Source organism: Anas acuta, chromosome 28, assembly GCF_963932015.1.
Source record: "Anas acuta chromosome 28, bAnaAcu1.1, whole genome shotgun sequence".
NCBI classification, from domain to species: domain Eukaryota; kingdom Metazoa; phylum Chordata; class Aves; order Anseriformes; family Anatidae; genus Anas; species Anas acuta.
Genome location: NC_089006.1, coordinates 772,062 through 792,452, shown reverse-complemented (window position 1 = coordinate 792,452; position 20,391 = coordinate 772,062). Strand labels below are relative to the sequence as shown.

The window sequence follows — 20,391 nt, the reverse complement described above, 5'->3', positions numbered from 1 at the left end:
CCTGAACCCCCCCGTGACCCCCCTCCCGCAGCACCAGGGGGTCCCCTGCAGCTGAGTTGGGTCTGGGGGGGGGGTCACGGCAGTGGTTGGGGGCACCCCACAACCTGCTCTCATCCCCTCAAATCTCCAAAATCTCCAATCTCTGCTTCCCTTCCCAAAACCGCGGGGGGGGGGGGGCTGCATGGGGTGTGTCCCCCCCCCCAGATGTGGGGAATCCAAAGGGGGGGGGGGGGCTGAGCCCCACCCAGGGAGGAGGCACCGAAACGCCCCCGTGACTCAGCCAGCCCATGACGCCGGGGTTCCCTGGGGTGCCCTATAACGGGGAGGGGGGGGAAATGGACGAGGGGGGGGGACACCCGCAGCACACCCCCACCCCCCCCCCATTCTCCACCCACCCCCCACCCCCCCGGGCCCCACCCTGCGGCCGCTGCCCGGGGCTGAGTCACCCGGGTGGAAAGCTCCAGGTGTGCGCTGAGCGCTGCTGTGCCCCCCCCAGAGCCCCCAGGAGCCCCCCCAGGAGCCCCCCCGGAGCCCCCCCAGCCATGCCGTCCCAGATGGAGCAGGCCATGGAGACGCTGATGTTCACCTTCCACAAGTACGCGGGGGACAAAAACCACCTGAGCAAGGAGGACCTGCGGGTGCTGATGGAGAAGGAGTTCCCCGGCTTCTTGGAGGTGAGGGGGGGGGAAAATAAATCCTGGGAGGGGGGGGAGAAAATAAATCTGGAGGGGGACAGGGCCGTGACCCGGCTGTGCCCCCCCCCCTGCAGAACCAGCGCGACCCCATGGCGCTGGACAAGATCATGAAGGACCTGGACCAGTGCCGGGACGGCAAGGTGGGCTTCCAGGGCTTCTTCTCGCTGGTGGCCGGGCTCACCATCGCCTGCAACGACTACTTCGTGGTGCACATGAAGCAAAAGGGCAGGAAGTGAAGCCCCCCCTGGTGCCCCCCACCCCCGGCACCGCCCCGGCCCCCGCCGGCCCCCAATAAAGCTGTTTTGTATGACACCGCGGCTGCCTCCCTCTGTGGGGTCCCCCCGGGGTCCCCGTGTCACCTGCAGGGCTGTGAGGTCCTAATGGGGCGGTGGGGGGGTGTGGGGGGGGTCTGTAGGGCTTGTAGTAAACCAGAGGGGTGGGCTGGGGGCTTCGGGGGCCATACAGGGCTTTAGAGAGGACCTATGGGGGTTGGACAAGGGTGTGTGGGGGGTCTGTAGGGCCCACACAGGGGGTGTGGGGGGGGTCTGTAGGGCCCACACGGGGCTGTGAGTGCCGTGGAGCTCTGTACGGGGCTGTACGGGTCACCTCTAGGGGCCATACAGGGCCGTTAGGGGCTGTGGGGGGTGTGTGGGGCTGTGCAGGTATCTATGGGGCTGTGTGGGGGGGCTGTGGGGGGCCATATGGGGGCTGTGGGGGGCCCAAAGGGGCTGTTTGGGGGCTGCAGGGTCTCTCTGGGGCTGCACGGGGCTCTGTGGGGCTCGGCTGGAGCCGTGCGGGGCCCCTTGGGGGAGCTGTGGTGGGGGCGGGAGGACCCCGGGGACCCCCGGAGCCCCCCAGGCACCCCCGGGGCGGGGCAGGGGCGCGCGGGCGCTACGGAAGCAGCCGAGGCCCCGCCCCCTCTCTCTGACCACGCCCCCTCATCGAGGCCACGCCCCCTCCCTCTGGCCACGCCCCCTCCCTGTGACGTAGCTGGCGCGGGGGGCGGGGCCTGGCGGGCGCCGTGTCCGGAGGGCGCGCGGCGCCGCGGGAGCCGCGGGTGGGGGCGGGGCGGGGGGCGCTGAAGGTCACGGGGTCAGGGGGCAGCGGGCACCGCGCTGACCTTTGACCTCCGGAGCCGCCGGGAGCTCCCCCCGAGCCGGGCTGACGTCACCGCCGCTGCCCTGTGACGTCAGCGCCGGGTCTCCCTCAGCGGCCGTGACGTCACTGCCGGCGCCATGTGGCTGCGGAGGGGCCGCGGGGTCGTGGCCGGGGCGCTGGGGGCACGGGGACGGCCCCGGGGCGAGGGAACCGTGAGTGGGGGACGGGGGCGGGGGGGGGGTCATGGGGTCATGGGGTCATGGGGTCATGGGGACAGGGGGTGAGGGGCAGGGGACACAGGGCAGTGACACGGGGACATGGGGACATGGGGTGGGGTCATGGGGTCATGGGGTGGGGGACAGGGGACACAGCCTGGGGACATGGGGTGGGGACATGGGATGGAGAACATGGGTCAATGGGGTGGGGACGTGGGGACATGTAGGGACATGTGGGGACACAGGGTGGTGACACGGGTACGTGACACGGGGACATGGGATGGGGAGCACAGGTCCGTAGGGTGGGGACGTTGGGTGGGGACATGGGGACGTGTGGGGACGTGTAGGGACGTGGGGTGTGGAACATGGGGTGGGGACACGGGGTCACGTCATAGGGCCATGGGGGCATGGGGTGGGGACAAGGGGCAGCAACCGGGGCACGCGGGGTGGGGACGTGGGGACAGAGGGGACGCCCCACTGGGGACACACCCCGAAGTCCCCTTGCTCCCCAGAACCGGAGTGTCCCCAGCGCTGACCCCGCTGTCACCACCACTCCACCCCACGTGTGTCCCGCTGTCCCCACTTCCCCGTGTCCCCTTGTCCCCTGTCCCTGTGCCCTGTGCCCCACATCCTCCTGTCTCCCTGTCCCTCTCCCCCTGTCCCTGTCCCCTGTCTCTCTCCCCCTGTCCCCCTGTCCCTGTCCCCATCTCCCTGTCCCCCTGTCCCCGTCCCCGTCCCTGTCCCCATCCCCCTGTCCCTGTCCCCATCCCTGTCCCTGTCCCCATCCCCCTGTCCCCATCCCTGTCCCCCAGGCACCCTGCTCGGGGCGTGCGTCCCCCCAGGACCTGGCGTTGCCCAACGGGAGCTGGAGCCGTGCGATGCGGGATCTCTACGAGCGCCTCCTGCGCGGCACCGCCGACGGCTCCTGGCGCCGCGTCCCCTCCTACCGCAACGTCCTCGACCACTTCCCAGGTGACGCCCGGGCGGGGTGGGGCGGGGGGGGGCAGGGGACAGCACCCCCCGGTCCCCGTCCCCTCACCGTCCCGGTGTCCCCGGTAGCGGTGGGGCAGGGCAGGGGGACGCGGCTGTTCATGCGCAACTTGGACACGGAGGGCGCCGGCTTCGAGTACGTCACCTTCCTGCACCGCGCCGGCGGCCGCGCGCTCTGCCTCTGCCAGACGGGGCCGTACCTCGAGGGGCCCCCCGGGTAGGTGCCACTGGTGCCAGCGCCGCGTGTCCCCTCCTGGCCCCTCCTGGCCCCTCCTGTCCCCTCCTGTCCCCTCCCGTCCCCTCCTGTCCCCTCCTGTCCCCTCCTGCTCCATCCCATCCCATCCCGTTCCATCTCATCCCGTCCCGTCCTGTCCTGTCCCATCCTGTCCCCTCCCGTCCCCTCCTGTCCCCTCCTGCTCCATCCCATCCCATCCCGTTCCATCCCATCCCCTCCCGTCCCCTCCCGTCCCCTCCTGTCCCCTCCCGTCCCCTCCCGTCCCCTCCCGTCCCCTCCTGGCCCCTCCTGGCCCCTCCTGTCCCCTCCTGCCCCATCCCATCCCATCCCGTTCCATCCCATCCCGTCCCGTCCCCTCCCGTCCCCTCCCGTCCCCTCCTGTCCCCTCCCGTCCCCTCCTGTCCCCTCCTGTCCCCTCCCGTCCCCAACCTCTCCCCGTGTCCCCGCAGCTTCACGCACGGCGGTGCCATCGCCAGCATCATCGACACCACGCTGGGGACGTGCGCCCTGGACGCCGCGGGGGTGGTGATGACGGCGCAGCTCAGCATCGACTTCCTGGCGTGAGTGGCACCGCGGGGACACGGTGACGGGGGTGTGCGTGTGGGGGGGTGTCCCCCCGTGTCCCCCCCCCAGCCGTGACCCCGCGCTGTGCCCGCAGCCCCGTGCCGCTGGGCTCCGTGGTGCTGCTGGACGGGCGCGTGGCCAGGCGCGAGGGCCGCAAGCTCTTCCTGTCCTGCGAGGTGCGCGGTGCCGAGGGGGACACGCTGCACGCCAAGGCCACCGGTGAGGACGGGGGGGGGGCACCGGGGGGACGGGGACACCCCCAGCCCCAAAGCCTCCCCGCAGGGCCCCCCCGCACCCCCGGGACCCGTCTCAGGGTGATGCCGGGTGGCACACGGGGGGGGTGCCGGTGCCCCGCTGCCACCCCCCCGGTGCCACCCGCTGCCACCACCACGCACCGTGAGGGTGGGGGACAGTTGGGCCCGGTGCCCCCCCCGCCCTGCCACCCCCCCCTCTCTCCCGCAGGGCTCTTCATCCAGCTGGACACCACCAAGTCCCCCCGGCCCGCATGGAAAACCCGGTGACGCCGTGGCCCCACCAGTGGGGGGGTGGGATGGGGGGGGGGCAGGGGTGTCCCCATGTCCCCATATCCCCTGTGTGTCCCCCCCGCTGCTGGTGGCAGCCCCCGGATCAGAGCGCTGGCAGCCAACAACGGCCTCGGCTCCTGCTGCTTTTGTGGGGTTCGGGGGCGTCGCGATGTGGGGGGGCACCGCGGGGCCTGACCCTGACCCTGACCCCGACCCTGACCCTGACCCTGTGCCCCCTTCCCCTGTCCCCAGCCCCATTTTGTGTCCCCCATCCCCTGTCCCTGTCCCCAGTCCTTGTCCCCAGCCCCCTGTGGTGCCCCCCGTCCCCGTCCCCATCTCCCTCCCTCCTGTCCCTGTCCCCCCCCCCCCCCGTGTCCCCCCCACCCGGGGGCTGTGGGCGGGGCAGGGGCAGTGCCCGGGGGAGGTGGCGCGGGGGGCGTGGCCTGAGGATGTGGGCGGGGCCTGGAGGGGGTGGGCGGGGCTATGGGGAGTGGGCGTGGTTACGATGGGAGTGGGCGGGGCCGGGCGCCCCCCCCCGTGCCCCCCGTGGACCCCCGGACACGGACACGCGTGGCCGCCCCCCCCGTCCCGCCCCCCTCGTGGCGCCCCGCGGCCCCCCCACGGGCGAGCCCCGCGCCCCCCTCGTACATCGGGGTCCCGGTGGGGGCCCCACGGGCGCCCCCCACGCGTGGGCGCACCGGGGATGCGCGGGTCCCACGGGCGCCCCCCGCAGCCCGGCGGGGAGGGGGGGGTCCCGACGCCCCCCCCCCGGGACCGGGGGTCTCGGCTCCCCCCGTGGCCGCGTGCCCCGTGGGGGGGGGGGGTCCCGTGGATCGCGCGTGGCCGCCGCCCCCCCCGTGGCGCGCCGGGGTCGGAGCGGTCGCGGGGTGGGGGGGGTTGGGGCCACCCGCGCCCCCTCCCCCCCGTGCCTCAGTTTCCCCCCCGCGGCGCCGTGGAAAGTCGGAAATTTCCAGTGCGTGGGGCCGGGGGGGGCAGGATGCCGGGGGGGGGGGCAGGATGCCGGGGGGGCCCCGGCGCCCTTATAACGCCCGGCACCGCGCCGCCCGCGCCGCCGCCGCCGCCATGCGAGGTAGGGCCCGCGCGGGGGGCTGCGGGCGGGGGGCGCGGGCAGGGGTGGGGGCTGCGGGCGTGCAAGGGAGTCGGAGCGGGGGTGCACGCGTGGAAAGCAGGGCGGGCTGAGCACACGCGTGTGCGTGCACAGAGCTGTGCGTGCAGGTGGGAGCAGTGGGTTGGGTGCTGTGGTGTGCAAGGACAGGGGGTGTGCAAGCGTGTGCAAGAGGTGGGTGCTTGGGGAGCAGCGGTGTGTGCGTGCAAGCTGGAGGAGCCTGCACTAGTGAGTGAGTGAGTGTGAGTGTGCAATGCACGGGGAGTGCATGTGGGTGTGAGGCTGTGGAGCACCGTGGAGGGTGTGCGTGTGCAAGCTGGGGGAGCAAAGAGCGTGCAAAGGGGTGTGTGGGGTGTGTGCAAGAGGGTGGGCTTGTGAGTGTGCACGCTGATGGCTGTGGGCATGCGTGTGCAAGCGTGGTGGGGCAGGTTGTGCGTGTGCAAGTGTGGAGGAACAGGAGAGGGAACGCGTGTGCACGCAGCCCTACAGAGCAGTCTGGGGGCAAAGCTGGGTGTGAGCACACAGGGTGTGTGTGTGTGTGTGTGTGTGTGTGTGTGCACACGTGTGGGCACAGCAAGGTGCTCGTGCAAGCGGGAGGGAGCATGTTGGGGGTGTGCACGGTGAGTGTGCCCCACAGGAACATGGATGTGTGCAGGGGCAGTGTGCAGGCAGGCGTGTGTGTGTGTGAGCACACACGTGTGTGCACAGATGCATGGCAGCGTGCACAGGAGCGTGCACATGCGTGTGCAAGCAGGAGAGCGCCGTGAGCCAGCAGTGCCCCGTGCACCCCGGTGTGCTGCCATCACACGTTGTGCAGCTCACACGCGCGTGTCAGGACAATCACAGCCCCACAGCGTGCTCTGGGGCACACTTTGGCTGTGCACACACAGGGGGCTGTGCACACGCGTGTGCTGGCGTGGTGCCACATGTGCACGCGTGCTGCTGCGTGTGCACAGCGCAGCGTGACCCTGCACACACCTAAGCAGCGTGTGCACGCGTGTCGGGGGGTGCACGCGTGTCACCGCGTGTCCCAGCCGTGCGGCGGCCACCGGCAGCCCCCTCCCCTCCCCTCCCCTCCCTGCGCCGGGCGCCCCAGCACCGCCAGCACCCATGGGTGCCCCCCGCAGCTGCGGGGCCGGGCACACGCGCGTTAGATGTGGTCGGTGCCGGCAGGTGCGCGGGGCTGGTGCAGGTGACGGGGACGGGGACGGGGACACGCAGGTGGCTCCGGGCAGCAGCCGCAGCCCCGCAGGGGCGCAGAGCCACCGCTGCCACCCCCCCGGCCCCGCCACCGCCCCCCCGGCCACCCCCCGGTCCCCGCTCCATCGGCACCAGGGACGCCGAGGGTGCAGCTGCCCCGACTCCGCGTCCCCGAGGGGGGCCCCACGTCCCCACGGGGGCCCCGCGGCCCCACCGGCGGCCCCACACCGGGGTTTTCTCCGCCGCCGCCGGTGCCACCCCCGCGTCTGGCCCGGGGCGGAGGGGACCCGGCCGCCACCGCTGAGTCACCGCCCAGCGGGTGGCAGGACCCCCGCCGGCGGGGAGGGTGCGGGGGTCCCGGGGGTGCCGTGGGGGATGCCCGGGGGGTCCCGGGGGCTCCGGGTCCTCGCCCGAGCCACTTCCCGCTGCGTCACGGTGTCTTGGCCCGTGCCGTGACGCGCTGGCCCGTGCCGTGGCGTGTTGGCCCGTGGCACGGCGTGTTTTGCCGTGACGTGTTGGGCTGCGCTGCGGTGGGGGGTGGGAGCCCGGCCCCGAGGTACCCCCCCACATCGCAGGGTCACTGGGTGCCCACAGGGACCAGAGGGTCCCCATGGGGCCGGTTGGTGCCAGTGGGTGCTGGTGGGGCTTACTGGGAGCTGGTGGGGCTTACTGGGAGCTAGTGGGGCTCACTGGGTGCCAGTGGGGCTCACTTGGGTGCTCTTGGGGCTCACTGGGTTCTGCTGGGGCTCACTGGGTGCCAGTGGGGCTCACTGGGTGCTGTTGGGGCTCACTGGGAGCCAGCAAGACCCCATAGGACTAACGGGTGACTGCTGGGTGCTGGTTGGTGCCTGGGGGGCTGACGGCCACCAGCGGGTGCCCACGGGGCCACCGGGTCCCCCACGGGGCCCATGGGTGTCCCTGGGTCCCCGCAGGGTTCGGTGGGTGCCAGTGGCACCGGCGGATGCCAGCAGGTCCCCGTGGGGCTGGCGGGTCCTGTAGGGTCCCCGTGATGCTGGTGGTGCCGGTGGGTCCCCAGGGTCCCAGGGAGCACCCAGGGGTGCCGGGAGCAGCGGGCGCCGTGGGAGCAGCGGGTGCGGGCAGGTGCCGGGGGGTGGGCGGCCGGGCGAGACCTCGGCGACCTCTCGCCGGCGGTTCCCGGCAGGAGCGGCACCGAAACGGCGCTTCCTGGCAGCCGCCGGCACCGTTGAGTAATGCGGGCGCTGGGCCCGGCTGAGTCAAAGCCCCGAATTCCCGGGGCCCCTCCGGCCGCCGCCACCGCGGGGGTCCCGGTGCCCAGCCCCGGATGCGAGGGCGGCCCCCCCCCCCCCCGCCCCAAAACTGGGTCGGGTGGAAAAAGCCGACGAAGCGGCTTCGGCCCCGGGAGGAAGAGGTGTGCGTGTGCGTGCGTGCACCGGCGCCCAGGAGCGTGCACGAGCCTTGGCGGGCGTGTTCCGGCGCGTGCAAGCGTGCACAAGTGTGTGTGTGTGCAGCAGCGTGTGCAAGTGTGTGTGACATGTGCAAGCACTTGTGTGTGTGTGTGTGCGGGCACGGCCGTGTGCGAGCTTGCACAAGCGCATGAGCGTGCAGCAGCTGGCAGGAGCGTGCCCGAGCATTGGCAGCTTTGCCTGGCTCTCTGCAAGTGTGCACAAGCGTGTGCGTGCGTGTGCCAGCGTGTGCAAGTGTGCGTGGCACACACAAGCATTTCTGGGTGTGTGAAAGCTTGCACAAGTGCACGAGCGTGCAGCAGCTGGCAGGAGCGTGCCTGGGTGTACCCGGCTCTCTGTGAGTGTGCACACGCGTGTGCAAGGTGTGAGGAGCAGGCACGTGGGTGACGAGCCGGTGGCCCAGGGGGACCGGAGCCGTCCCCATCGCCCTCACCGGGCTTTGGGCTCTGGGTGCTGCTAACGAGGCCTCGTTAACGAGCTGCACTCCTGGTGCCCGCAGTGGGGGCTGGTGGGGTCTGGGGCACCCCCTGGGGCGGGGGTCATGTCCCCCCCCCATCCCCCCTCGCAGTGTCCCCTTGGCTCTGGTGTCACCAGGGCTGAGCCGTTCGCTGGCTCTGGTGCCCCCCAGCACCCCCAGCCCAGTGTCCCCCATCTGTGGTCCCTGGGGCACCCCTGTCCCCGGTGCCCCCACCCCTGGTGGCTCCGGTGTCCCCCACCCCAGTGTCCCCATCCCTGGGGGTCCCCATTCTTGGGTGTCCCCATCGCCCACCCCGGTGTCCCCCAACCCTGGTGTCCCCATCCCCAGCGTCCCCATCCCCGTGTGCCCCCCACCCCGTGGCCCCCTCCCGTCCCCCCTCTCCGTGGGGCGCCCCAGGGGCGCAGCGGGGCCGTGGCGGGCGGCGGGCGCCTTCCTGCGAGGTGGGGCCGTGTCCCAGTTGTGGCTTCGCCGGCGCTCGCTGCCGCTGTGGTTTCGGCAGCCGCCGGCCCCGGGCACCCCCCGGACCCCCGCGCCCTGCAGGGCCCACCCTGGTGGGGACACGGGGGGCACCGGGAGGCCGTGGGGGGGGTGGGGTGGGGCTGAGCCCCTTGGGGACATCTGAGGCCGGGGGGGGGCTGTGAGAGCCAGAGGGGCTGCAGGAGCCCTGGGGTGACACGTGAGGCCCTGGGGTGACACGTGAGCCGCGAGGGACACGTACACCTATGGGGACACATACGCATATAGGGACCGGGGGAGCCCATAGGGACTGCGGGAGACTATAGAGGGTCCGTGGGAGCTGATGGGGGGTCTGTGGGAACTTATAGGGACCGTGGGATCATATAGGGACCGTGGGAGCCCATAGGGACCGTGGGATCCTATAGGGACCGCAGGATCATATAGGGACCGTGGGAGCCCCTAGGGCCCGCGTGCGTTCCTCTGGGCAGCGAGGGAACCCGTGAGCGCCACGTGAGCCCTGTGGGGCCACGGGAACCCACAGGGCGAGGCGAGGCCGTGAGAGACGTGAGCCCGCAGGGAGCACCTACGGCCACCGCGGCCACGTGAGCCCGCGCGGTGACACACGCGGACCCACGAGGGACACGTGAGGCCCTTGGGGACACGTGAGGCCCTTGGGGACAACGGAGCCTACGTGGGACCTGCGAGCCACCTACGTGGGGTGGCTGAGCCCATAGGGGCTGTGGGATCCTATAAGGGCCCTGTGAGCCCATAGGGGCCGTGGGATCCCATAGGGGCCCCATGAACCTATGGATGCCCCGGGTGCCTGCTGGGGACACGTGGTTCCCCGTGGGACACGGGAGCCCCAGGGAGAGCACTTGGGCGCCCCGGTGGCACGGGGTGGTCCCGTAGGTGGCAGACGGGGACCCCGTGAGCCCAGGGGGGCCGTGGGTGCCCACGCGCTGCCTCCCCCCCGCAGCCCACATCGAGGTGATCCCCTGCAAGATCTGCGGGGACAAATCCTCGGGGATCCACTACGGCGTCATCACCTGCGAGGGCTGCAAGGTGAGCGCGCTGCGGGCACGGGGGGCACCGGGGGTGCTGGTGGCGGCACCGCGGTGACCCCCCGGCGTGGTGCTGACCCCCCCCCCCCCCCCGGTATTTTTGGTGACCCCCCCCCCGTGGCGGTGCCCCCCATGCAGGGTTTTTTCCGGCGCAGCCAGCAGGGCAGCCTGAGCTACGCCTGCAGCCGGCAGCAGAACTGCCCCATCGACCGCGCCAGCCGCAACCGCTGCCAGCACTGCCGCCTGCAGAAGTGCCTGCGCCTCGGCATGTCCCGCGACGGTGGGTGACCCCCCCGAGACCCCCCCCAAGTGTGAACCCCCCCCCCAGCAATAGGGGGGCAACCCCTGCGTATCACTGCATGCGCCCCTATATATCTGGGTGCCCCCCATCATAGGGTCCCCCCCATCATAGGGTCCCCCTACTGCTGGGTGCCCCCCTGGCACTGCTCCTCCCTGACCCCCCCAGGGACCCCAGGGCCCATTTGCCCCCCCAGGGAAGGAGGCAGGGGGGGTCTGGAAGCAACAGGGACCAGGGACCCCGCACATGGGGCTGGAAAGCCGCAGTGCCGGGGCTATGTGGGGCTGGGGGTCATGGGGGGGCACACACCCACGCGTGTCCCCATGTGTCCCCGCGTGTCCCTGCGTGTCCCCGCAGCCGTCAAGTTCGGCCGCATGTCCAAGAAGCAGCGGGACCGGCTGCACGCCGAGGTGCAGCAGCAGCTGGAGCAGCGGCAGCGGGAGCGGGCGGCCCAGGGGGGCGCCGCCGCCTTCGCCCTGGGGCTGCCGGGGTGCTGCGGCCACCCCCTGCCCCCCACCGGCACCCCGGGGTGCCCCGGGCCCTGCGAGGGGAGGGCCGCCTGCAGCCCCGGCACGGAGGCGGAGGGCGAGCGGCGGGAGGGGGCCGCACGGGACCGGGACCGGGATGGGGACGGGGACGGGGACAGGGACAGGGACAGGGACGGCCCCGACCTGTGCCCGCGCCCCGACGTCGGCAGCGGCCTGGAGTCACCCACGTGCTCCGGGATGGAGATCGGTGAGTCACCGGGCTGGGGCTGGCACCCTTGGGTGCTCGGGGGTGGTGGGAGCTGGCACCGTCAGCCATGGGTGCCACAAGTTGGTGGGACATGTCCCTGTCACCCATGGGTGCTCGGTGGTGGTGGGACCCGGCCATGTGGGTGCCATCACCCTTGGGGACCCCATCACCCCTGGGTGCCACAAACTGCTGGGAGCCGGCACCCACGGGTGCTCAGTGCTGGGGCAGCCGCCCCCGTGTGTCCCCGTGTGTCCCCATGGGGAGGCTGCCCCCGGCCGTGCCCCCCCCCTGCCACCCCCCCGGTGCCCGCAGAGCTGCTGGCGCAGGACGTGCTGCGGTCACACCGCGAGACCTCGCAGCCGCGCGCCGAGGAGCTGCAGCAGCGCCGCTGGGAAACCTTCAGCCGCGAGGAGATCTGCGCCTACCAGAGGAAGGTGAGGACCCCCCCCCGGGGTGCTGGGTGGGGGGCGCAGGGGGGGGGGAGCCGCGAGGTGACGGAGCGGGGGGGCCGCAGCCCATGCAGGAGATGTGGGAGCGCTGCGCCGGGCGCCTGACCGAGGCCATCCAGCACGTGGTGGAGTTCGCCAAGCGCCTGCGCGGCTTCATGGAGCTGTGCCAGAACGACCAGATCGTCCTCCTCAAGGCCGGTACGGCCCCCCCGGACCCCCCCAGCACCCCCCCAGCACCCATGGGTGACACGGTCCCTGCAGGCTGCCGTGGTGCTGCTGGGGCAGGGTGGTCCCCCAGGGATGGGGTGGTCCCGGCACAGGGGGTGGCGGTGGGTGCTATGGGGTGCACTGGTCCCCGGGGAGGTGGTGTCCCCAAGGGTCCCATTTGGAAGGTGGCAGTGCCCAGGGGTCCCAATTGGCAGGTGACAGTCCCCAGGGTCCCCCCAGGGAGGTGGAGTCCCCAAGGGATCCAGTGGGGAGGTGGCAGTCCCATTGGTCCCAGTGGGAACTTGGCATCCCCAAGGGTCCCTTTTGGAAGCTGGCAGTCCCCAGGGTCCCCCAGGGAGGTGACATCCCCAAGGGACCCACTGGGGAAGTGGCAGTCTCACAGGTCCCGCTGGGGTGGTGGTGTCCCCAAGGGTCCCTTTTGGAAGGTGGCAGTCCCCAGGGTCCCAGTGGGGAGGTGGCATCCCCCAGGGGTCCTATCTGGGAGGTGGCAGTCCCCAAGGGCTGCTGCCACAGGGGCACACCCCCCCCCCCAAACTGCACCGCGGGGCCCTGGCTCAGGACCCCTCAGTGCCACCGTCCCTGTCCCTGTCCCCGTCCCTGTCCCCGTCCCCGTCCCCAGGCGCCATGGAGGTGGTGCTGGTGCGCATGTGCCGCGCCTTCAACCCCGAGAACCGGACCGTGCTCTTCGAGGGCAAGTACGCGGGCACCGAGCTCTTCAGGTCCCTGGGTAGGGATGGGGACACCGGGGGGGGATGTGGGGGGGGTGCCACGTGCCCCCGGGGGGGTCGCTGACCACGGCTCCCCCCCCAGGCTGCCACGAGCTCGTCGGCTCCATCTTCGACTTCGCGCAGAGCCTGTGCGCGCTGCGGCTGTCGGAGAGCGAGGTGGCCTTCCTCTGCGCCATCGTCCTCGTCAACGCCAGTGAGAGCCCCCCACCCCCCAAACCTCCCCCGACTTTTGCCCAAATCCCCGCCCTTTTGTCCCAAAGCGGGTGCTGGGTGGTGGGGGTGGGCGGCCCGGCCCCAGTGTGGTCCCTGTGGGGTCCCCACCTTGGTTCCCTGTCCCTATCCCTGTCCTGTCCCCGTCCCCATCCCTGTCCCCATCCCGTTGTCCCCATCGCTGCGCTCATCCCACCCCGTCATGGTCCCAGCGCTGTCCCCATCGTTGTCACCAGCCCCGTCCCCATCCCAAACCTGTCCCTGTCTCAGACCTGTCCCTGTCCCCATCCTCGTCCATCTCCAGCCCCGTCCCCCTGCCCACCACATCCCGTCCCCACACCCATCCCACCCCGACCCCATCCTCGTCCTGTCCCTGTCCCCATCCCAGTCCCCATCCCAAACCTGTCCCTGTCCCCATCCTTGTCACCAGCCCCGTCCCTGTCCCAGACCTCTTTGTCCCCATCCTGTCCCTGTCCCTATCCTGTCCCCATCCTGTCCCCGTCCCCCCCATCCCCCCGCCCGCCCCCACGTGCCGGTGCCGTGTCCGCAGACCGCCCGTGGCTGCAGGAGCAGGCGAAGGTGGCGCGGCTGCGGGGGCGCCTGGAGGTGGCCTTCCGCCTGCTGCTGCGCCAAACACACCGCGAGGGGCTGCTGGCCAGGGTGTGTGGGCAGGGGGGGCCGGGGGGGCACCGGGGGGGCACCGGGGGGGACACCAGGGGGGCAGGGGGGCACCGGGGGGGCACTGGAGGGGGCACAGGGGGGCACGGGCATGGGGGTGTTGTGGGGTGCCATGGAGGGTGCCGTGGGTTATGGGGGGGTCATGGGGGGAGACGTGGTTGGGGGGGGTGGTGGGACATGGGGTGTCGGGGGGGGTTGAAGGGGTGCCATGGGGGTGCCATGGGGTGTTGGGGGGGGCAGAGGGGTGCCATGGGGGAGTGCTGTGGGACAGGGGGTGTCACGGGGGGGTCATGGGGGGTCATGGGGGGGTCAGAGGGGTGCCGTGGGGGGGGTGTCCTGAGACATGGGGTGTCGGGGGGAGGTCAGAGGGGTGCTGTGGGACATGGGGGGTGCCGTGGGGGGTGCCCCGGCCATAGGTGTGACCACAGGGGGCTGCCCCCCCGGGTGTGTGCCCCCCCCCGGTGACACCCGTGTCCCCCCCGCCCCCCCCAGCTGCCCCCCGCGGGCCGCCTGCGCGCGCTGTGCTCTCAGCACGTGGAGCAGCTCCAGGCCTTCCGCCGCCTGCACCCGGGGGCGCTGCCCGCCGCCTTCCCCCCGCTCTACCGGGAGCTTTTCGCCGCCGACAGCGACGCCCCCGGCCCCCGCTGAGCCCCCCCGGGCCCCCCCCGGGACCCCCCTGCCCCGGGACCCCCCCTCCCCTGGGGGCTAATAAAGGATTTGGGGGGAAAACGGCGCCTCCGTGGGGTCTGTCACGCGTGGGGGGGGCACCGGGGGGGCACCGGGGGGGGGGGGACACGCGTGGGGCCCCCCCCGCCCCGCCCCCAGCCCTGGGGGCGGGTCCGGAGCCCCCCTTCCCCCCCAGCTGCTCTCCCATTGGCTGCGGCGGGGCCCCCGCGCGCTTCCCATTGGCCGCTTCATTCCGAGGCAGGTGCGCGGCCCCGCCCCCTTTCCTCGCCCCCCTGGCGCCTGATTGGCGGGGCGGGGGCGGAGCTGCGCGCTGATTGGCTGGGGGAGGGAGGGGGCGGGGCTGGCGGCGGCGGGGAGCGGGAGCGGAGCGGGCGCGGCTCCCACCCCCCCCCCCGGTCCCGGTCCCGGTCCCGGTGCCCCCGGCGGGGCCATGGCGGCGCGGGGGGGGCTGGGGCTGAGCGGGCTGCAGAAGGCGGCCGTGCTGCTGGGGCTGCCCGCGGGAGCCGCCGTGCTCTACATCGTGTACCGCCGGTACCGCGAGGGGCGAGGTGCGTGCGGAGAGACCCCCCCGGGCGGCGGGACCCCCCCTCGGGAACCCCCCCTCGGGACCCCCCCTTGGGGACCCTCCGTGGGACCCTTCCTTGGGACCCCCCCCGTGGGGACCTCTCCTTGGGACCCCCCCTTGGGAGCCCCCCTTTGGGGACCCCCCCTTGGGAGCCCCCTTTGGGACCCCCCCCTTGGAACCCCCCCCCAGGCACTCCCTCCTTTAAGGGACCCCCCAGCCCCCCCCTTTTGGGTCCCCTCCCTTTGAGGAACCCCCTCCCCTTGAGCCCCCCCCCTGTTTGGGGCCCCTCTTCCCCCTTAGGGGACCCCCCCATTGTCCCCCCCTTTGGGACCCCTCCCCTTGCCATTTGGGGACCCCCCCCCTTTTGCACACCACCCCCTCCCTTTTGGGGATCCCCCTGTTGCCCTCCCCTTTGGGGACCCCATTCCCTTTTGGTGACCCCCCCCTTCCCCTTAGTGACCCCCTCTCCTTAGGGACCCCCCCCTTTTGGGCACCACCCCCTTTGGGGACCCCCCCTCTCCCTTTGGGGACCCCTCCCACAAGGACCCCCCCCTTTGGAGACCCCCCCCCTTGGAGACCCCCCCTTGGGGCTCCCCCCTCCCCCCGGTGACCCCCCCTTTCCCCCTCCCCCCCGGTTCCCAGCGGACCGCGCGACCTTCGTGGGCACGGAGGACCTGGAGGCGGAGGTGCGGGTGCCGCGCGCGGCCGTCCGGGCGCTCATCGGCCGCCAGGGAGCCACCATCAGGAAGGCGAGCACCGGGGGGGGGGGGCACGGGGGGGGGCTGGGGGGGCTTCGGCAGGGCCCCCCCGGGGCTGACACCCCCCCCCCGGGGCTGACACCCCCCCCCGGTGCCCCCCAGCTGCGGCAGGAGACCGGGGCGCGCATCGCCCTGGAGGAGGAGGAGGAGGAGGAGGAGGAAGGTGGGGGCGCGGAGCGGCTGCTGCTGATCGCGGGGTCCCCGGGCCAGGTTTGCCGGGCCCAGGCCGCCGTGCGCCAGGTCCTGGCCGACAGCGCCCCGGTGCTGGAGCAGCTCCGCGTGCCCCACACGGCCGTGGGCAGGATCATCGGTACCGCACGGCCCCCCCGCGGGGACACGGAACGGGGCTGGGGGCTCCGCTGCTTCCCAACGGGGTGGGGGCGGCCGGGACTCTGTGCACAGGGGGTGGCTGGGGCTGGGGGCTGTGGGGCTGGGGGATGTGGGGCTGGGGGATGTGGGGCTGGGGGATGTGGGGCTGGGGGCTACGGGACCAGGGGCTATGGGACTGGGGGCTACAGGACTGGGGGCTGTGGGACCAGGGGCTATGGAATTGGGGGCTATGGGACCAAGGATAAGAGACCGGGGGCTGTGGGAGTGGGGGCTACAGGACTGGGGGCTACAGGACCAGGGAATATGGGACCGGGGGCTACAGGACCCAGAGGATAAGGGAACGGGGGGCTACGGGACTGGGGGCTACGGAACTGGGGCCTACAGGACTGGAGGCCGTGGGACCGGGGGCTATGAAACCGGGGGCTACGGGACTGGAAGTTACGGGACCAGGGAATATGGGGCTGGGGGCTACGGGACCAGAGCCTCCATGGGGAGCAGGAGCCGCGGCCCCGGGGGCTGCAGGCGGTGTCACCCCCAGCCCCGGGGTCCCCGCAGGCCGCGGCGGGGAGACGGTGCGCAGCATCTGCCTCAGCTCGGGGGCCAAGGTGCAGTGCGAGCGCCGGAGCGAGGCCTGCACGGCCCCCACGCGGCTCATCCGCCTCTCGGGGACACGCAGCGAGGTGGCGGCCGCCAAGGTCAGCGGGGACCGCGGGGCTGGGGCGGCCACGGGGGGGGCACGGGCACGGCCCCCCCCCCCACACTGTCCCCGTCCCTGTCCCCGCAGAAGCTGATCGTGGAGAAGCTGCTGGAGGACGACGCCTTTCGGAAGGAGCTGGCCCGGGTGGCGGAGGCGCGGGGCCACCGCAAGCAGCCCCTGGGCAGCCGCAGGGAACCGGGGCCACCGGCACCCCCCGGGCACGGGGCCGGGGCCGGGGGCTGGCCCGGGGGTGTCGCTGCCCTGCTGGGTGAGGAGCCCCCTGAGGAGCTGGGGGGGCAGAGCGAGGCCCCGGAGGAGCTGGCGGTGGGGGCGGAGGTGGCGGTGCCGAAATTCGAAGGTAGGAGGTGGGGTGCCTCGTCCCGGGGGGGCTGCAGGGGGGGAATTGGGTGTGGGGGGGGCTTGGGGGGAGCTGCGGGGTGCTGGGACCCCTCTGGGTGTCCCGGGGGGGCTCCGTGCCCCCCGGTCCCACTTGGGGAGCCCAGCGGGAGCCACATGAGTCCCCCGGGAGCTCCGGGGCAGGATGCGGGGCTCAGCTCCTGCCCTCGCTCACCCCGGGCTCCCCCTGGGGACCCCCCCCCGGGGGGTTCCCGTCCCCCATCCCGCAGTGCCCAGCCCCGAATTCGGCTTCCCCGCGGCCGAGCCCCTGGAGGTTTACGTCTCGGCGGCCGAGAACCCCGACCACTTCTGGGTGCAGCTGGTGGGGGAGCGCAGCCTGCAGCTGGACCAGCTGGCGGCACGCATGGCGCAGTACTACCAGGGCAGCGGCCGCACGGTGAGACCCCCGGGGGGGGGCCCAAACCCCCTGCACCCCTCCCACCCCCCCCCCCCCAAAAACCATGCCCCTGGCCCCGTGGGGTGCATCGCTCCCCGTCCCCGCAGGCGGAGCTGGCGGCCGTGCAGGCGGGGGACATCGTGGCCGCTCCCTACGGGGCCGACGGGGCCTGGTACCGGGCGCGGGTGCTGGGCGCGCTGCCCGGCGGCGGCTGGGACCTGTACTACGTCGATTTTGGGGACAACGGCGAGGCGCAGCCCGGGGAGCTGCGAGCACTGCGGTGAGCGGGGGGGGGGCACGGGGATGGGGCTCCCTCCACGCCCCCCCAAGAGCCCCCCCAGAGCCCTCAGGGGGTCTCGTGGCCACCCTGCTGGGGAGGGGGCTCTGCGGGGTGCTGGGGGGTCCCAGCAGCCCTGGGAAGTTGGGAGCCCCCGGGGGGGCCACCTGGGGTCAGCCTGGTTTATTTTCCCCCCCCCAGGAGCGATTTCCTGAGCCTCCCCTTCCAGGCCATCGAGTGCAGCCTGGCTGGCGTCGCACCCGTGGGTGAGTGGGGAAGGGGCACGGCGGGGACGGGGGGAGGCTGAGGGGTCCGGGTCCGGGTCTGTGACCCGACCCCGCTCCGTGGGGCCACCCCGTGTCCCCCCCCCAGGCACCGAGTGGGCCGAGGCAGCGCTGGACGCGTTCGAGCAGCTGACGCACTGCGCGCGCTGGAAGCCGCTGCGGGCCAGGGTCTGCAGCTACGGCCGGCGGGGACCCCGCACGTGGCCCCGCATCGCCCTGAGCCTCGAGGTCAGCCTGACCCCGACCCCCAGACCCCAAACTCCTCGTCCCAGCCCCAAACTCCCCCCCCTCCCCGTACCCCGGCCCCGTTCTCGCCCCCCAGGACCTCGACGTCGCCGCGGAGCTGGTGCGGCTGGGCCACGCTGCGCCACGGCCACGGGAGGAGGAGGAGGAGGAGGAGTGGGAGGAAGAGGAGGTGGCAGGGGATGAAGCCCTGCGGTGGGGGACGGAGACCACCCCGGTGAGAGGACCTGCGGCGGGGTGGCTGCTGGGGGGGGGTCCCGGTGTGCTCAGCCCCCCGTCAGGCAGGGCCGGGGCCGGTAACGGGGCTGTTCCTGTGCAGGAGGACGGCACCGGAGCCCCCCTGGAGAACCTCCCGGAGCCCCGGGGCAGCCCCAGCGAGGAGCCCCCCACCCCAGCGCCCCCCACCCCGGCCCCCCCCACCCTGGCGCCCCCCACCCCGTCCTGCATCAGCCCCCCGGGTAAGCAGCAAACCTGGCACCGGTCCCCGGGGAGGGGAGGAGAAGGGGCCGGGGTGTGCCCCGGCCGGGCTTTGGGGTGGGGGGGTCCCGGGGTGGGGGGTCCCGGGTGGGGGGGCCCCTTCTGTGACCCCCCCTCTCTGCAGAAGGCGGCCCCGTGTCCGGCAGCGGCGCTGTCCCAGTGGCGGAGGGGAGCTCCCTGTGACCCCCCCAGGGGCAGGAGGCGGCCGGGCACCTTCAGGTGGGTTCCCCCCGTTACCCCCCCGCTCCCCCCGTTCCCCCCGTGCGGGGCTGAGCCGGGGGGGCCGCACTCTTACCCCCCCCCCCCCAATTTCTCCTCATTCCTAGGGCTCAGGGTGCCTCTGTTGGAGGAAGCCGCGGTCCAGGGAGAATTCGGGGCCGCGGGGATCGATGCTGCCCCCCCCAATCCCCCCCCGGTGCGGCGGGGGCTCCCCCCGGTGCTGCCCCGGGCCCGGGGGGGGGGGGTCCCGGCCACCGGCCCCCCCTCAGGCCCATTGGGGGCTCCGTTCGGTTGCGTTCTGTTGTTGTGGCCCCAGCCCCGTTGTGTGGTGGGGGCAGAATCGGTTCAATAAAGTTCGGTTCTGGGCCCCGGTGCCTCCTGAGCCTCCCCCCCCCGTTACCACCGGGCCCCAACCGGTGCCACCGGGGGACGGCAGCGCCGGGCTCTGCCCGGGTGGGTTCCCGGGGGGGGGGGGGCAGCCGGTACCGGGCAGCCCCGGGGTGCGACGGTGCCTCCGAACCGGGGCTTCCCCTGCCGGGACCGGGGGGGACCGGGGGGAACCGGGACGGGGCCGGGGAGGCGGCGGGGGGTGGGGGGGGCCGAGGGGGCGGGGTCCCGGTGGGCGGCACCGGGCGCAGGCGCGCCGCGGGCAGCCCCCGGTGGGGTCCTCGCGCCCCGCCGAGCAGCCCGGTGTGGGGGGCGGGGCCGTTCTGCGCGCTCCCTGGGCTCAGGCGCGTGGCGGGGCAGCCCCGCGGAGGGGTCCTCGGGGGGGTCCTCGCGGCGCCGGCTGGGGGCGGCCATGTTGGGCCCGGTGGCGGCGGGGGGCCGCGGGCTGGCGGCCGGCACGGCCCTGAGCCGGGCCCTGAGCATCAGCCACGGCCGGGTGAGGGCCGGGGGGCTCCGGGGGGGTCCGGGGGGGCAGCTGGGGGCGGCCCGGCCTGACCCGTTCCCCCCCGTTCCCCCCGGTTCCCCCCCCCGCAGGGCACGGTGGTTGTGGAGCGCTGGTGGCCGGTGCCGCTGAGCCGCGAGGGGCGGGCGCCGCGGCTGCACCCCCGGCGGCACCGCGTGTACCGGCTGCTGGAGGACGGCAAGCACCTGCCCAAGGCCGAGCTGGAGCTCATCCTCACGCGGCCCGTGCAGGGTACGGGGGGGGGGGGGGCGGTACCGGGGGGGGGCCGGTACCGGGGGGGGGGCTGGGGGGGGTCCCGGTGCCGCCACCGAGAGCCGCGAACCCCCCGGTGGGGCCCGGCTGCGGCCCTGGGGCCCATCTGGGGCTCGCTCCCGGGGCGCAGCGGGGTTGGGGCGTCCCCACGGGGGGGGGGGGGGTTGGGGTCCCCACACCGGGCTGCCCCCCCCCCGCCGCCCCCTGACCCCGCCGCCGTTCCCCCCCCAGGGCTGGGGACCCGCGGTGACACCGTGCTCGTGAAGAAGTCCCTGGGGCGCAACAAGCTCCTGCCGCAGGGGCTGGCGGTGTACGCGTCCCCCGGGAACAGGCGGCTGTTCGAGGAGGAGCGGCAGGTGAGGCCCCCCCGGGACCCCCCCCGGTAACACCCCCCCGGTAACACCCCGCCCGGTACCCCCCCCCCCGGGAACCCCGGTAACGAGCCCCAGTCCGGGGCAGGGGGGTGCGGGAGGGGCCGCGGGGGGC

The 20,391-nt window shown here is 73.7% G+C and overlaps 5 protein-coding genes across 5 annotated transcripts; all 5 read left to right on the top strand.

Moving 5' to 3' along the window:
- Window positions 1–476: 476 nt before the first annotated feature.
- On the top strand, window positions 477–1,005 carry S100A10 (S100 calcium binding protein A10). Its single transcript, XM_068663073.1, has 2 exons — window positions 477–674; window positions 770–1,005. The coding sequence occupies exons 1-2, from the start codon at window positions 543–545 to the stop codon at window positions 929–931; spliced, it is 294 nt and encodes a 97-aa protein (XP_068519174.1). The 5' UTR covers window positions 477–542; the 3' UTR covers window positions 932–1,005.
- A 675-nt stretch (window positions 1,006–1,680) lies between these two features.
- On the top strand, window positions 1,681–4,448 carry LOC137845441 (acyl-coenzyme A thioesterase THEM4-like). Its single transcript, XM_068662606.1, has 6 exons — window positions 1,681–2,005; window positions 2,821–2,980; window positions 3,068–3,215; window positions 3,683–3,793; window positions 3,892–4,016; window positions 4,260–4,448. The coding sequence occupies exons 1-6, from the start codon at window positions 1,931–1,933 to the stop codon at window positions 4,316–4,318; spliced, it is 678 nt and encodes a 225-aa protein (XP_068518707.1). The 5' UTR covers window positions 1,681–1,930; the 3' UTR covers window positions 4,319–4,448.
- Window positions 4,449–5,160: 712 nt separating this feature from the next.
- Window positions 5,161–14,156, top strand: RORC (RAR related orphan receptor C). The gene is made up of 10 exons (XM_068662597.1): window positions 5,161–5,411; window positions 10,003–10,088; window positions 10,226–10,367; window positions 10,743–11,120; window positions 11,433–11,554; window positions 11,635–11,767; window positions 12,417–12,524; window positions 12,608–12,718; window positions 13,286–13,395; window positions 13,906–14,156. Exons 1-10 carry the CDS (start codon window positions 5,339–5,341, stop codon window positions 14,059–14,061), a joined length of 1,419 nt encoding a protein of 472 aa, XP_068518698.1. The 5' UTR covers window positions 5,161–5,338; the 3' UTR covers window positions 14,062–14,156.
- Window positions 14,157–14,424: 268 nt separating this feature from the next.
- On the top strand, window positions 14,425–19,110 carry TDRKH (tudor and KH domain containing). The gene is made up of 13 exons (XM_068662598.1): window positions 14,425–14,648; window positions 15,308–15,414; window positions 15,526–15,733; window positions 16,309–16,448; window positions 16,538–16,808; window positions 17,077–17,243; window positions 17,351–17,523; window positions 17,722–17,786; window positions 17,893–18,032; window positions 18,127–18,264; window positions 18,367–18,505; window positions 18,649–18,743; window positions 18,851–19,110. The coding sequence occupies exons 1-12, from the start codon at window positions 14,531–14,533 to the stop codon at window positions 18,705–18,707; spliced, it is 1,725 nt and encodes a 574-aa protein (XP_068518699.1). The 5' UTR covers window positions 14,425–14,530; the 3' UTR covers window positions 18,708–18,743; window positions 18,851–19,110.
- A 351-nt stretch (window positions 19,111–19,461) lies between these two features.
- MRPL9 (mitochondrial ribosomal protein L9) lies at window positions 19,462–20,306 on the top strand. The gene is made up of 3 exons (XM_068662608.1): window positions 19,462–19,626; window positions 19,725–19,884; window positions 20,137–20,306. The coding sequence occupies exons 1-3, from the start codon at window positions 19,543–19,545 to the stop codon at window positions 20,289–20,291; spliced, it is 399 nt and encodes a 132-aa protein (XP_068518709.1). The 5' UTR covers window positions 19,462–19,542; the 3' UTR covers window positions 20,292–20,306.
- Window positions 20,307–20,391: the final 85 nt, after the last annotated feature.